This window comes from Populus alba, chromosome 1, assembly GCF_005239225.2.
Source record: "Populus alba chromosome 1, ASM523922v2, whole genome shotgun sequence".
Classification (NCBI taxonomy): domain Eukaryota; kingdom Viridiplantae; phylum Streptophyta; class Magnoliopsida; order Malpighiales; family Salicaceae; genus Populus; species Populus alba.
The window spans coordinates 7,728,968-7,744,260 of record NC_133284.1 but is presented as its reverse complement, the minus strand read 5'-3'; the positions used below and the strand labels follow the sequence as shown (position 1 = coordinate 7,744,260).

Below are 15,293 nucleotides of genomic sequence, written 5' to 3'. Positions count from 1 at the left end.
AGGCTGGGAGGGGATCGCTGTGCAAATTGGCTTCAATGATGGACATGGTTTGGAGTCAAGGACTCCCTCCTTCTACCAGAGGGTCTCTCATCTTTGTTGCTAGCGGAAGAGACTCTTTATTAAATTCAAATTAATAAAGCTAGACCAGAGAGATAGGCATTTTAACTGGACATTTGGTGGTCTGTTTCTGTGGGTTAGGAAGCTCGAAATAGACGGACCTCATTTTGTTTTTCTTTCTGGAACATATCATGGTGAATTATGAAGTGTGTTGTTCACCTTGAGAATTGTTGTGAAACCATGCCATGAGAAACTGAATACACGCGCACGCAGTACCTGTTCAAGGAGCAGAACATCCCAGCAAGAAGATCTCACACACAATCGAATTGTTTGAAGACCAACGGCAGATGCAAATGAGTTCCATGCACGTCGGGAAATTATTACGAATCATGCTCATCGACCCGCATTCACAAAGTGATGGTCCGATGGTGAATTCCACATGATTTCTACATCGTCCCTACCGAAAACATCCATGGACTTGGATCGTGTAAAAGGATAGTCATAATTTATCAGCTATGAAACGGAAATTAGTTGGATAACCGAATTGTATATCGTGTTATAACTTCCCATCAACTGCTACTTGTACTTTGTAACACAGGGAAAGGATCTAAACATTCAATCGGGGAACCTAGACACTGCAAGGACCAGGCCAGACAATCCATCACGAGGCTCAAATTCCACACAGAAACTATCCCCTTGGGACCAAAGACACGAAATGGGAATGGGATAAGTTTGGGCCACATTAGCTTCTACCCTCTGGCCTCTACCCAGCCAGAATTTACAACAAACTATAGCGGTTGGTTTTTGCTGACATCGGGGCCACAGCTACTGCTGCAAGGGGATGGTAAATTGGAAGCAGTTTTTGCATTGCTGGAAATGCCAAGACACAAGGCTTCAGCTAATGGTCCACCAGGTGGTGATACCATCCATGAACCACCATGACCCGTCATCCACTGAGGTCTCAATCCACTCGCACTCTGATGATCTCTATCTGATGATCCCATGATCCCAAAACTACTCAGTTGAGCACTCCCATTTCCTTCATTATTAGTTTCACTTCCAGTGCCAGATGACATTGACAATGTAAGAGCTGAATGTGGCAGTACTAACTTCTCACTTGAAGAAACGTAACTTTTTTTACCAATCCCACCAATGTCGTCTCTCCCTGAATTAGTTGACCAGGTATCAATGAAGTGCCTTGTCTCTTGTTCTTGAGTCAGGCTAGGACTTAAAGCCCTCTCCAAAGTAGTTGATTTGGGACTTGATAACACGCTGCAATGATCATTTAGACTCTGAGCTTGTAATGAATGGCCACCTCTATATGTATTTGAGCAAAGCGCCTGCTCTTCTCTATAAAAGTTGTACACTTTGCCATTACCCTTGATGCTGTCTCTCTTCAAATGCTGCCATTCTTGGCTGTAATTACTGGCAACGGGTAAAATCTCACCTTTCAAGAGCCATTCCAAGCTCCTTCACGGGTTAAAAACAAATCATCAGTTATTTATTATAGCACAAAAGAGAAAAAAGACACCAACTTCATGTTAATGAATAATGGATAAGAACAAAGGGTGTGTCAATTATGAAAGTGAACTTTGTCAGGCAGCGTAAAAGAGGTCTGTTCAATGCACGGTCCTAAAATTCACAACAATTTATTAGAATATTAAAGATCATAACTCTCACCTGGGCTGATCATCATATGAGCTGGCAGAAGGGGCCATGGCACTAGAAAGCATAAATAAATGGCTTGGAAAGTAAGGTTTTTGATTAAACAGGTGTGGATTAGTGGAGTAATTGTTATTGTTGGTGTTAGTGTTATTGTTGGTCAATGTCCTCGGGGAGTCATGAGTGTGTAATTCCACAGGCTTTCTTGAACGGGGACGGCTCTTATGAGAGTGCCTCTCACAGTATTTCTGGTCAGGTGCCACATCTCTTGAACACCTCCATTTTTTCCCATCAGTTCTTTTGCATCTCCATGGTTCTGGATCTGATGAGTTCAGGCTAGGAATTCCCAGTTCTAGTGAACCTGTTAACACTAATAAGCATGTAAAATAAGAGCCATTTGTGATAATTTTAATCTAATATAATGCAGAAAGATGTGAACTTGACAAAAAGACTGTTGATGATATTACTGTTAGACTGTGGAGGAAGGACATTTGATTGATTTTTGGTGATGGGTATAAGTAGTTCAGGAGGGACAGGAACAGAAGCCATCATGTACTTGTAAATCGTGGTTTGTCTTTCAAGTTCTTGCCACTGAGCAGCTGTAAAAAGCACTCTCTCATTCACAGATGGTGTCATTTCTCCTGTCACCACAACACAAGCGAGCGCGCACAGCAGAAATTAAATCAATTAGTCTTCCCTGTATCTTTAGATCAAGGAAACAAAAAGTGAAATTAAAAAAGGAGGAGACTTTACCAGAGGAATTGAAGGTAAAAAGAGAAGAATCTGAGGTAAAATAGGGGGACTGCAACGATTTTGACTCTGCTATTGCATCAGGAGTACCAGTCCCAGAAGCAGAGACGGAAGCTACAACGTCGTTTATATCACCAAGACAAGTAACATGGTTGCTTGTGCTATAAAACAGTGGCCCCCTACCTCCACCACCACCACCTCTACAAGGAGAAGATGATAACTCATGAGCTACTGGTTCATGATCACAAGACATCGCCGTCACTGATCTCTTACTACTACCACTACAAGATTCCAGGTTATCTTGCATCCTTAAACCCAACCCAACATCATCCACAAAAACCCCACTACTAGTCCTACTGCAACTACTTCTCAGAATATTATCAAGAGAAGAAAACAAGAGGGCCAAGGGTTTTTTCACTAGTACGACTTAGACCGAAAATAAAAACAAAGCCAGCCTTAGAACTCACGCTAGCCGGTGCAAGTCTGCAAATCTCTGTGTGTGTGTGTGTGTGTTTTGTGAGCTTGGATTTGCAAGTGTTATTGATAAAGTTATGGTGGAGCGGTGCCGCCATTTTTAGCCACGAGATTTTTGCCTTGCTTCCTTGGCTTCCAACATTAGTACTCCTTTTGGATTAAAGACAAAAATCCCTTCTGTCGCTGTGTCGCTACTGACATGTATATTATAACGTACTTAACACATATAGTTTAACGTTTTCTTCACGTTAAAAGTTTTACTGTTGAACTAGCCTGGTGAAGGGTTTTTTTTTACACACACACCACTACTTCAAGACAGATTATAATTAGGAAATACCAGACTGGAAGTCTGGAACCGCCATCCGTTGTGGGCACATTCAATTTGTTTTTAACATAAAAAAGGAATGGAATGGATAGTATTTTTTTTAAAAAAATAGAATAATTCGCCACTTGAGTCATTAATTTGAATGTTTATAATAATATAAAATCAATTAATTTAATAATTTGATTTAAATTAAATGTAACAATAACAAATGAATAGTTAAAAAATATATAACAATAATTGATTAAAAAAATAAATTATTGGTATCATATATTCAAAGAAAAAAAAAGAAAGAATCACTAAAGGCTCACCACTATTCCACCGTGGATATCAGTTATGATAAAAAAAGTTTATTGAGATGGTTTAAACTTCACTATAAAAAAATACAAAATGACATAGAAAGAAGCTACATGGATCATTAGAGTAATGCTCTGTAAAAGCAAACCAAACAAAACATAGTAAAGTGAGTATATGTCTATATTTAATCAATTCATTATATTTAATTCAATAATAAAATATATTTTGAAAAAATATATTTAACAAAGAATAAAAAATAAAAAAAAAACTCAAGGTAACCCAACCAAAAACAAATGATGAATGTAGCATATAAAAACAAAGGCCAATCTTCAATAAAATAAATATTAAATGATAAAATTAAAAAAAAAACATTAGCTTAAAAGAATGATAAAAAAAAAAACCACAGCAATCTTTAGCTAATCTCCTTAATTTGAGTTAATTTTTCAAATTGTAACTCGTGAAATTCTAAATATGGGCTTAATCAAGAAGCTTAAATCCAAATTAACTCGATGTTGAAGGATGAAACTGAATATAAAAAAATACCAAACTAAAAATTTGACCAAGAAAAAAAAAACAATCAAAAGAACGATGATAAAATATTATAGAAAAAAAAATGAAGGGTGAAATCACCAAAAAATAAAATAAAAATTATCTCAGGTGACATAAAAAATAATTAAAAGAATGGAGACCAAATCTAACAAATTAAAAAAAAATCATATAAGTATGAAATTGAAATAAATTTTGATTTTAATAAGTTATTTCAAATAAAATATACGCAAACCAAAAGATTATGGACTAAATAAAAAAACAAAGAGAAGTTGAGGTGCTTATTTGAAATATTGCAAGGCAAGGCATGAAAATCGAGGGAAAGGGGGGGGAAAGAAGAAAAAAACAATAATTGTCGAAGTCAAACCAAAGCTCTGTTTTGTACACGCGTTACCTTTACATGGAAAAGACACCAAGATGAATCTAAAGACGTCCCAGAATGGCATTTTTTATAACTGGAATTAACAACGCATGTCATTCAAAGACAAGAGTAGTTGACACACAATACGAACCAACAGTTTTTTTAAAATGCCTTTAATTAATTAAAAGATAAATCTACACCTAACTTAACCCAATAACAACGAAAAAACACAAAAATGCCCTTAGACCTGAGGCATAAAAAATTAAAACTCAAGGATAGGGAAAGAATTTTTATTGTGCAATTAAAAAGAATAAGACTAAAACACCCTTCATTGGCATATAATTAAAAATACAAATCTATCCCTCAATGACATTCAATAATGTATTGTTTTTAAGAGTATTTATGATATTTTATTGTATATTTTAAAAGCCAAATATCAGTCTTGCCCTTGGTCAAATTAAAAATGCCAAATGCCCTCGTTACAAAGACTACTCTACCCTAAACTACTAGCTTAAAGAGTTTTTTTAAGTGCAAGATGATGAATTCACTTTTCTCATCCACGGTAAAATATGTTTAGAGAAACAGTGAATTCACCACCCCTTTTAGTTTTTTTTTTTTTTTTAAAAAATGCTTATGTAGGAATCAAGTTAGGGGTGAGGATTAGTATTTTAAACCTAAAAGCTAAAAACTCAAGTTATTATGAGTTATGGTGTGTTTGTTATGTGTAAAGTATTTTATAAATGAATTTTTTTTACTATGTTTGATAAGTAATGATTTAAAAATGTAATGGTGATAGAATGATGAAAATAATATATTATGATGGTGATGGTGATGATAGAATAATAAAAATAATAATGGTTTTAAGTTTAGTGACAATAGTGATAGAGTGGTGATAAGAATAGTGGAGGTGGTTGTGAGATGACAATAACAACAATGGTGAAATAGTGGTAATGAAAACAGTGGTGTGTAAATAATAGTAATGGAGTTGGAGGAGGGAATGGTGGTGAGGTTTTGGTGATAATAGTTATTGAAATAAAATGTTCTGAGTGTATTAATGTTTATAAAGTATTTTATGAAATTTTGTAAGATAAGATATTTTTCAAAAGTAAACCAAGTTTATAGATTAACTATAAAATATTTTATGGAGACAAATTTATTATAAAAATATTTTATGAGAAAAAAATATAAAAAACCAAAAAATATTATTCTATAAGATTTTACACAGAAGATGCATAATAACGAGCAAGTCCACCACCATCATAATTATCAAGATCACGAAGATCAGCTGTAGCACATCGATCATCATGTAATAACTGTGCAACTTAATATGAAGCATATAAAAATGATTAATCCATAAATAAAATCATTTTTTTTTTAATCAAAGCCTACAAAAAGTAACATATACTTATAACATTTTGGATCCAACATGCATATGGCTTATATTCCATCTCCTCACGTGGAGGAACTTGCGCTAGGTTAGGTGTAATGATTTGGCGTGTTATGCTCAAGCACCAACCCATGTATTTCTCATTAGAAATTACAGGATTCACATCTCTACAAGTGAAATTTCTTCGTTCATCCCTCATCGATACATGCTGAAGATGGTGGATCATCCAATTATAACCAGCATGTCTACCCAAATGACTAATAGAATGCAACTGATCGCTCGTATTTACGTCAGACATGATGTGCTACTTAAAGCCAAATTATCGCATTACTCGGTCTAGGCAATGCATCTCAACAGATTCAAAAAATATGTGGGGGACAACTGATGCACATAAATTCATGCTCAATGTGCATATAACAAGAGCAACTGCCCTATCATATTCTAAATAAGGATTATATATAACCTATTAAAACATTAACAATACAGTTATTTTTTATTATTTACCATCATCAACCTAAAGAAAATATTTTATAACATTTATAAATATAAAAACAATTATGTGCATATAACAAGAGCAACTGCCATATCATATTCTAAATAAGGATTATATATAACCTATTAAAACATTAACAATACAATTATTTTTTATTATTTAACATCAACAACCTAAAAAAAAATATTTTATAACATTTATAAATATAAAAAAAATTAACACCAACCTATGCAATGATTAGGTGTTTTGGTGGAGGATTGAATGGTGTTTTTGGGTGATTGAAGAATTGTTTTTTCTTGGGTTTTTTTTTTTTTTCCTTCTGAGAGGTGGTGGCCATAAAAAAAAAAAAGATGTTTATAAATGCATCGTAAATACAATTCTGAATTATAATTTTGTTATAAAATCACTTTTTTAAATCGCAGTTGTTAAAAAATTGTGATTCTAAACAAAATATTTTTATAAATTGTATCATTTTCTTAAAACTTTTGTAACTGTGTTTTTTTTTTATTACCTTTCTTAAAACCATGTTAGTTTTTTTATTTAAAAAAAATCATAAAAGACTGTTATATTGCAATTAATAATATCTCGGACAGTACTGGAGTTTCCTGTGAACATGCCTACGATGCTCCCGTCATTAATTACAACTTGAAGAAGGGAAAAGATATTTCCAGCATATCTAAGCTAACCGAGAGCGATTCTGCAGACATGTTCTTTGATGTATCGTTTCTCCTATATTGTCCTGTTCATTTGTATGGCCGCAAATTGGTGGATTGGGGAGGCAATCTAGTTAGAGTAGTCACAAAAAAAAAAAACTGTGTTGTTTAAAAATGAATCTGGTTCCACTTGTACGAGGTTTTTTTTTTTTTTTTTTTTAATTATCCCAAAAAAAATAAAAATTAAACGAGTCTTACACATGCATCGGATTTAAGACCGAATGCCATCAAGTTTAACGATCACAGGAACATGGGTTGGGGTTCTTTTTAACCTCTTATTATTTGAATATATATACCTTGATTTATGTTACATCAATAATATTATTCGGTAATTTTCATATTTAAACCTTCTTTTATTCGTATATGAGAGTTTCGAATACTTTCTTTGTTTTTTATCAATGCTTTTCATTATAACATTTATTTAAAAAAAAATTTCACTGTTCATTTATTAAAAACTAGTAATTTAACATTATTATTATTTTCATATCTATGACATAATAATTTCAAGAATAAATTGTTAAAAATCTATTAAGAAAATAATAATAATAATAATACTTAAGAACCATATTAAAATTTAAAAATAAGTCAACATGTAAATGAAATAAATACCAACTTCCTTTCTCTAACGAATTTAGTCACACGCACTGCGTGCACATGAAAAATTCCCCTTCTCAACTTTCTGTAAATTCGAGGCAAGATGGTAATTTATGTGGAAAATTAATAAGAAGAAAAACTTAAATAGCAATTTCACCGAGGCATTGGACAGGCAAGTCTTACTTGAAATCTCCCGACATGTGTATGTTTTCCATTGGCTGTGATGTACAAAGAGGGGGAGAGTAAGTTGTTTTGACCGGAAGGGTCTCTTTCCGTCAAACACGGCGTTAGCTGGTGTGTTCATTGGGAGTCGAAAGACAGAGGGGTCCACCTGGTTTTCGTGGGGACCGCAGGGAATTTGATGTGATGCAATAACTAAATTATGATGGGTCCACTTTTTCGTTTCCGAGTTAGGTCCCAATAAATGTTTCTATTTCTATGTTTAGGTTTAGAATCCTAGAAATTCAATTTAGACCCCCTATTAGATAAATTTAGAGGATCTTATTCATAAAAAGTTTCCAAGAATCTTAATTTGTAACAAAAACGGTAAGCTTTGCAATTTTAACAGGTAAGAAGGACAAAAGTTGGTTCCTCAGAGTTAAGGCAATTTTTAACATCAACAAAATACCAACCTCAATTGGTGACCACATCCTTTTACACATTTTGTTTTTGAGAAATTTTTTTATATTTTATTTTAATGTTTTAATGGAAAAAAAGATTTTTTTTAAAAATAAAAAATATTATTTTAATACATTTCAAAGTAAAAAATATTTTAAAAGATAATCATTACTACATGTTTTGATTTTTTTAGTATTTTTATATCATTTTGATATATTTGATGTCAAAATTAAATTTTAAAAAATAAAAAAATATATTATTTTAATATATTTTCAAATAAAAATACTTTTTTTAAAAAAAAAAACTAATATCACACTTTCAAACAACTCAAACTCATTAGGGTTGGTGAGAAAAGAGATGCTGCTAAGTGTGTGTGTATAAAAACCCTCCAAAACACAAATGTAATGTTAGAAAGTTCTGATAGCTGTATGTGGCCAAACACTTAATTTTCAGGCACTTTTTTTTCAAATTATAAAATTGATTAGATTGTGCCTAACATCACCTAATCAGGTACCCCTAGAAACCCCATGCCACCTTATCAGAGAGTTTTACCCTTTAAAGAATGGAAAGAAAAAAAACTCAAACTAAAATTATACTGAACAGATTAATTCGTCAATACACTATATATATATATATCAAATCCTTTTGTGAAGTTCGTCTGATAATTCATTAACATGTTATTCTAAACAAAAGCTATTGTTATCAGTATTATTATTTATTTTTGTTAAATTCCAATTCTCCAGGTGTTTAAAAAAATAAAAAAATTCAAAAGATTATTCAAGGTGTACATGGTGCTTTAAAGTGATTTTGAGTCAATAGATTGTTGAAAATGGATTTTTTAGGTTTAAAAAACCAGTTACTCAACTTTTCAACGACCTCTGGTTATTGGAGATATTGGCAGAGTAGAATACGCATTATTTATAATTTTTTTAAAATAATTCAAGTCGTTTGTCTCATTAAAAAAAAATAAATATATATTTGGGCATGTGGGTTGTTGTATGCCTGTGCACATGGGCTCTTTTTTTAACATCCAGGCATTCACATGGTTAGAGATTTTTTTTTTATTGTTTTGTTTTTTAATTTAATTCTTCATAATTAATTTTTATTGATTTTTTTGCTTAATCTTTTTCCAATCCCATCATTTAATAGTTTGTTTATTTTTCATTAGAATATATAATTTGTTCTAATTTGATATTTGTAGGTTTATCACAATCTCAAACAAACATACTAATATTTAATTGGTTCTTAATTTTACAAGTGTCAATTTTAAATAAAAAAAATTAAAAAAAATTATTGAACCCGATCAAGTCTATAATCTAAGTTATAAGTTTGGTTGATTAACTTTGATTGGCTAGAAATCGAGTTTCATAAATTTTTTTAACTATATAAATAAATAATTATTTAATTAATTAAATACACGCATTAATTTTTTATTTTACGATTGAGATTTTTTCTGTTATTGAAAATATAGAAAATATTGTCATATTTACTTTTTTTATATTTTTACAAAATATCTAACCCACGAGAAAGTAAAAATCAAATGGATAATAATTCACTACTTGTTTGAGTCAGAGTAGGAACTCATGTACCCAAAATCCAAAAAACATAAAGAGAAGCTCCTTTAGTTAATTTTTGTTTTTTTTTTTTGTGGTAAATTAATTAGTTAACACAAAATATAGCATTGATAATTATGGATTTAATAGGCATCGCGGCCCAAGACTGTTTTAAATTTTCAGATTTGCTGGAAGATCCAATGGATTCATGACCCATCCATGGACCTTTTTCATCTCGCTAGGATGGAATTAGATAGGAAATCTGCCCTTTCAAATTACAGGTAAGAAGTGCCTATATTTAATTTTTTTACTTTTAAGTTTTAAGAGTCGATAAATAGGAAATTTTTTTTCTTAAATTTCAACAAAACAATAAAATAATACATAATTAAAAATTCTATAAAAAAAAATATGTATTGATATATAAAATGGTTTTAGGATACACTTTACAAAAAAAAAAAAAATTGTTTTTATCAATGAAAATTATTGTTAAAAAATAAGAAAAAAGTCCAATAATCTAAGATGAACTTCGACTTTTGTGTACAGTATATTTGATTCTACTATTTCTGAATCTTCGCTTAAACCCTGGAAAAATAACTTCTTTTTTACATCTAAATAAATTGGACATGGCTTAAAACAGTTATTTTATAAAATATTTTTTATTTAAAAATTCATGAAAAAAAATATTTTTTATTTTTTAAAAATTTATTTTTAATATCAACACACCAAAATAATATAAAAATTTATTAATTTTTAAAAATATCAATTTTTTTTAAAAAGCATTCACCACGAACACAAGCGCTATGTCTAAGGAGACAAAAGGCCAAAAACCCCTTTTAGACTTGAACCTCTAATGGTAAATTATTGAAATTTAGGCATTGCAAATTCAAATCAAATCACTCCAGGTTTTTTTTTTTTTTTTTTTCTAATACTTGTCAAATGTCAAATCTACTTGAAAATAGAACGTTTCCCTTTTACCATATGATCTTCCAAAAGATCTTGCTACTTTTCTTTCATGTCAATCTCCACTGTTTGCATTAAAAGTCAAGCATGTGCGCAGTGCAGTTTGGTAAGATTCCTTCATAAAATAAAAGATGAGCCTCGTTGAGAGCCTTAGACACGATGACAAAAGAACAGAAAATTACTGTACACTTGCCCAGATCCAAAGCAACCCTTTTCTACTTTCATGAGCTCAAGTATTATTAGACACAAAAGTAAAACTCATGTTGTTTACATCATCAGAACTGATCACACTCTCTCAACACTAACAAGCCCACAAAAACACATGAGGTACTACATGTTAGTGTGTAGCAACCCATTTGAAGGAACAAAAATTAAGAAGATATACATAATTGACAGTGATTACAGATTAAGAGAGCACAAAAAATTAATCAAGCACAAAAAGAAGCGAAGAACAATTAATTATGAAATAATAAGATTGTTGGATCTGATGGGGCTTTTTTGTTTCAAAAGAATCCTTAGCTGTGCCTTTTGACACTCCAGCTTCGTACCCCAATGCCTGTTTTTGGATCCTATTGCTCGAATCACTCTTGGGAATTCAACAAAGCCTTTGATCCCTCTCTTGATGTGAGGATTCTCAGGCTCTGGTGACGCTCTACTTCTCTGAATTGCCATTGATGAAATGCTTCGAGATTTGTCATTGAATGATGACATTTCACTCAAGATCACCCTTGTTGATTCCTTTGAATCAGCACCACTGTTGTCGTAACAGGAATTTTCACTCAAAACTAACCTGTTTAGCTTGCTTGACAAAATAGCTGCGGCCTTGAAAGGAGTTGATATTTCAGCTTCTTTATCTTCTTGATACTTCTGTTCCATCCTGGAAGCTGAATTGTGATGTAGTTCTGGCTGTGTAGTTGTTCCTCCCAATTCGAACAACTTCTCTTCAAAGAGCATTCTCGCCTCGGCGAGCTTCATTTGAACTCTCTCTTCTCTTAATACCTCAGCCATTCTTAGCATCTTTCTTTCCTCCTCCATTTCTCTCTTCATGTGGTCAATCTCCTCCTTATCACAAGAAATTTCTCTAGCAAGCTCTTCACAAACTCTCTCAAGTGCTTCTCTTCCTCTTCTCTCTTCAGCCAGTTCTTTAGCCAATCTCTTACTCATAGTCTCCAGCTTCTTACGTGCCTTGCGTTCATATTCAAGCTCAGCTTTCAAGTCCAGGATCTGTGCTCGAGCGAAATCTAGCTCGGTATCCATGATAGGTCTAAAGAAGGTGAGATCCCAGAAAGAAGCTGCGATCTTGCGAGCTGAAAGAGGGAGGTGTAGGTGATGAAGATGTTTGTTACCTTGACAATGTTGTTGGTGTTGATGCTGGATATTATGTTGTGAATTATAAAATGGATTCTCGTACAATTTCCAGCTTGTGCAAGTGGTGGTGGTGATGGGGTCTTGAGGACTGGATTCATTCATGGAATGGTGTAGGCTGCCCACCATCATCACCTTCACTTCTTCCATATATCTTCTTCTCTGCTTTCTTGATGAGCTTTTTATTTTTCTCGGTAGCTTTTTTCTCCTTTCCGCTTTGCTTTCCTTTTTTCTAATGGGGGTCTTCTAGGTCAAGAAAGCAATTGGGGTAGGTCCATTTATCCTTCATTGAACTTGCTTTGAAGTTGTGGATTGTAAAAGGTGAAGGGGCGTCACATGCACCTCGTCTTAATCATAACTAGCTATCCTAGAGGTGGTCATGGCTCTAAATCATGGCTTGATGATCAGTCCACATCTCTGCCCATCTCTCTCCATGTGTGTGTATGCTTAATAGATCTGCTATGTTTTGTTCACACACCTCTCAAGCGGTCAGTCTACCCTTTAAAATTGAGGCCGGCCCTTCTTAATTTCAGATTAAATGTGGTTTTGGTTTTACCAGAAAATGCAAAACCAGATACCATATTTGGTGTTTAGTCCCTGGAATTGAAACATGATTTCAATGAGGGCGATGCTTTTCAGTTTTCACCTGCTAGAGTAAAATTTGACCTGAACTGGACTTTGCTTTACAGTTTTGTATTCACTTCATGGATGAATAGACAGGAAAATTTGACAAACTTTTGACCATTCTAAGCACTCTCTTATCATAATGTCACAAGTTTCGTTAAAGAAGAAGAAGCTAAATAAGCTCTCTCATTGCATAATAAGCTCTGTATCAATGCGATAATCTCTGATTTCCCAGAACTGTTTTGCCCTGTTTGAAAAATAACCAGACGAATAAGGTGAATGTGCCTGGCCTGGTAAACCAGCCAGCTAAAGCTCCACGCCCTGTCTGAGCTCAGGGGCCCTCTCTAGCTGGGGCACTTAACCCTTCCGGAGCTTGGCTTTCGGTTTCCTGATCCCATGCACGAATATACGGAACCAAAAGTTTGCAATTTGCAGAGTACGACAGCCCTAAATAAAGATTTATCACATGGTGTGTTTGTGATAACTTTTAAAGTGTTTTTATATATATATATTAACATGAATATTTTTATTTTTTAAAATTAACATATCAAAACGATTTATATTATTGACTGAAATTTATTTTTAAAATCAATATATTAAAATCTATTTTTAAAATCATAATTTTTAAATTTTAAATAATTGCTGTTTGGACCGGAATCCCAAACGGTAGCAAAAAACTAGAATGTCTCGCGTAAAACTGGCTCTAAATATGGACAATCTTCGACATCTACGTGGCTAAATGCTGTTCATCCATCGTTTGAGAGCTATCATGTCCACGTGGTTATGGAGAGCATTCATAATTTTCTGTCATACATTATCATAAAGAAATAATCTGGATATGGTATGACAGAGAGGGATACAATCCCTCATTTATATTCGGTCATAAACAAGCCTCTTCAACTCATAAATGGAGACCTCAGGCGACAATTTAACACCCAAGAATTTCTACACCAAATGTTAGGTTCAAACCCTAAAAAAAAATAGATTTAGATTGCTTTTGAAAATATAATAAAAGTTATTTTTAAAATATTTTTCATTTAAAAATATATTAAAATAATTTTTTTATTAAAATTTATTTGTAATATAACACACTAAAATTTCAATTAGACTATTCTTCACTGCATTGGTTTTCAACACAATTTCAATTTAGCCCTTCATGTTAGTAAACCTATAACTTAATTCCAAGAGTACCATTTTACAATTTAAATCCTTGGAAAAAATCAGTGTGGTGAGAATTTAGAGAAATACCAATCTGTTTTTCTTATAAAAGGCTATGTCAATAAGAGTTGAGGGATTAATTCTATAGGTTTTCAAACATAAAGGATTAAGATATAATTATACCCAAAACCCTAGAACTAAAGAATAATCCACTCCAAAAATATACATCATTCTCGCATTAAACAAAAAGAAAACTAAAAGAGCTAAGCAATTTGCCATTTGAATTGTTGTAGCTCCTCACCTCTCATTGCATCATAGATTCACAGAGTGTAATTTTTTTTTCATTCATGTAATTTTTTAATATAATTTGATTTTCATATTGAATGTGGTTTGTTCTGATTAGCTCGTTGTAGATTTCTCCCGGAGTTAAAAAAAAAAAAAAAATCATGTCATTGGATTGGCACTTGACTTTGTAAAAAAAATATTTGAATTTTTTTGTTTTTTTAAAATTGAAAATGAAGGGACTACAATTGAAATTAGGAAAAAATGCAACCCTTTTCATCTATGAAGGGAATTAAAAAAAAAAAAAAAAAGGCTCGACTCCGGTGATATTGAATCAGCCCTTTGGCTTGAGCTGGGCACCTAGGAACTAGGATGTGAAGCTGTGAACAAATAGTCTCCTGCTCTGGCTCGGTACTGTGTCGTTTAGGTCCGAGGGTTGTTCCATCCACTTGGTCTTCTTTGTACCCAGAGAAAGGAGAAGATCGAATTAGCTCTGCTAAGGAATCGAAAGCATACAATCTGCTAAGAGCAGAACATAAATAAGGTATAGAGCACCCTAATCCTACCTTGCTCAGAGAGAGGCAAAGAGAAAGCAAGATAGCTGGCATTTTGAGAGATCCGAGGGAGAGGAGGATTGAGGAAAAAAGAAATATAGAAGATATTATAAAATTTAGTTACTTATAAGTCGGAGTAATTTATTCAATAATTAAATTAAAAGAGTTTTTTCTCTCTCACACACATAATAATAATAATAATTGTTAAAATTAAAATCTCTAAAAAAATAATTACAAGCTAAATAATCATATTTATATCAGGTAAAAATTATCTTAAATAACGCTAAAAAAATAATAATAACTAAAATCACAAACCAATTAAAAAAAAACTAATTCAATTATCATATAATAGTTTTTTAACTTTATTGTAAGGCTTTTTTTATATTCAAGTACCCAAAATTTTAATAAAATAAAACCTTTAAAATATTATAGTAAAATTTCAGCCAAATCCAACCATCATTAAAAAAAAAAAAATTATAGCATGCATCGTGAAAATAAGTTCAAAATCCACTTATAGCTTCCA

At 32.4% G+C, this 15,293-nt stretch overlaps 2 protein-coding genes across 3 annotated transcripts; both read right to left on the bottom strand.

The window, feature by feature from the left end:
- Nucleotides 1–3,081, bottom strand: LOC118033965 (growth-regulating factor 8). Of its 2 annotated transcripts, none has more exons than XM_035039110.2 (4): nt 2,473–3,081; nt 2,187–2,360; nt 1,738–2,089; nt 1–1,527 (listed from the first exon to the last, which is right to left on the bottom strand). In XM_035039110.2, exons 1-4 carry the CDS (start codon nt 2,774–2,776, stop codon nt 846–848), a joined length of 1,512 nt encoding a protein of 503 aa, XP_034895001.1. In that variant the 5' UTR covers nt 2,777–3,081; the 3' UTR covers nt 1–845. The 2 variants fall into 2 exon arrangements, with proteins under 2 accessions (XP_034895001.1, XP_034895002.1); XM_035039111.2 differs by having other exon boundaries at nt 1,738–2,080.
- Nucleotides 3,082–10,998: 7,917 nt separating this feature from the next.
- On the bottom strand, nt 10,999–12,589 carry LOC118033966 (protein BRANCHLESS TRICHOME). The gene is made up of 2 exons (XM_035039112.2): nt 12,134–12,589; nt 10,999–12,028 (listed from the first exon to the last, which is right to left on the bottom strand). The coding sequence occupies exons 1-2, from the start codon at nt 12,300–12,302 to the stop codon at nt 11,247–11,249; spliced, it is 951 nt and encodes a 316-aa protein (XP_034895003.1). The 5' UTR covers nt 12,303–12,589; the 3' UTR covers nt 10,999–11,246.
- Between the last annotated feature and the right edge of the window lie 2,704 nt (nt 12,590–15,293).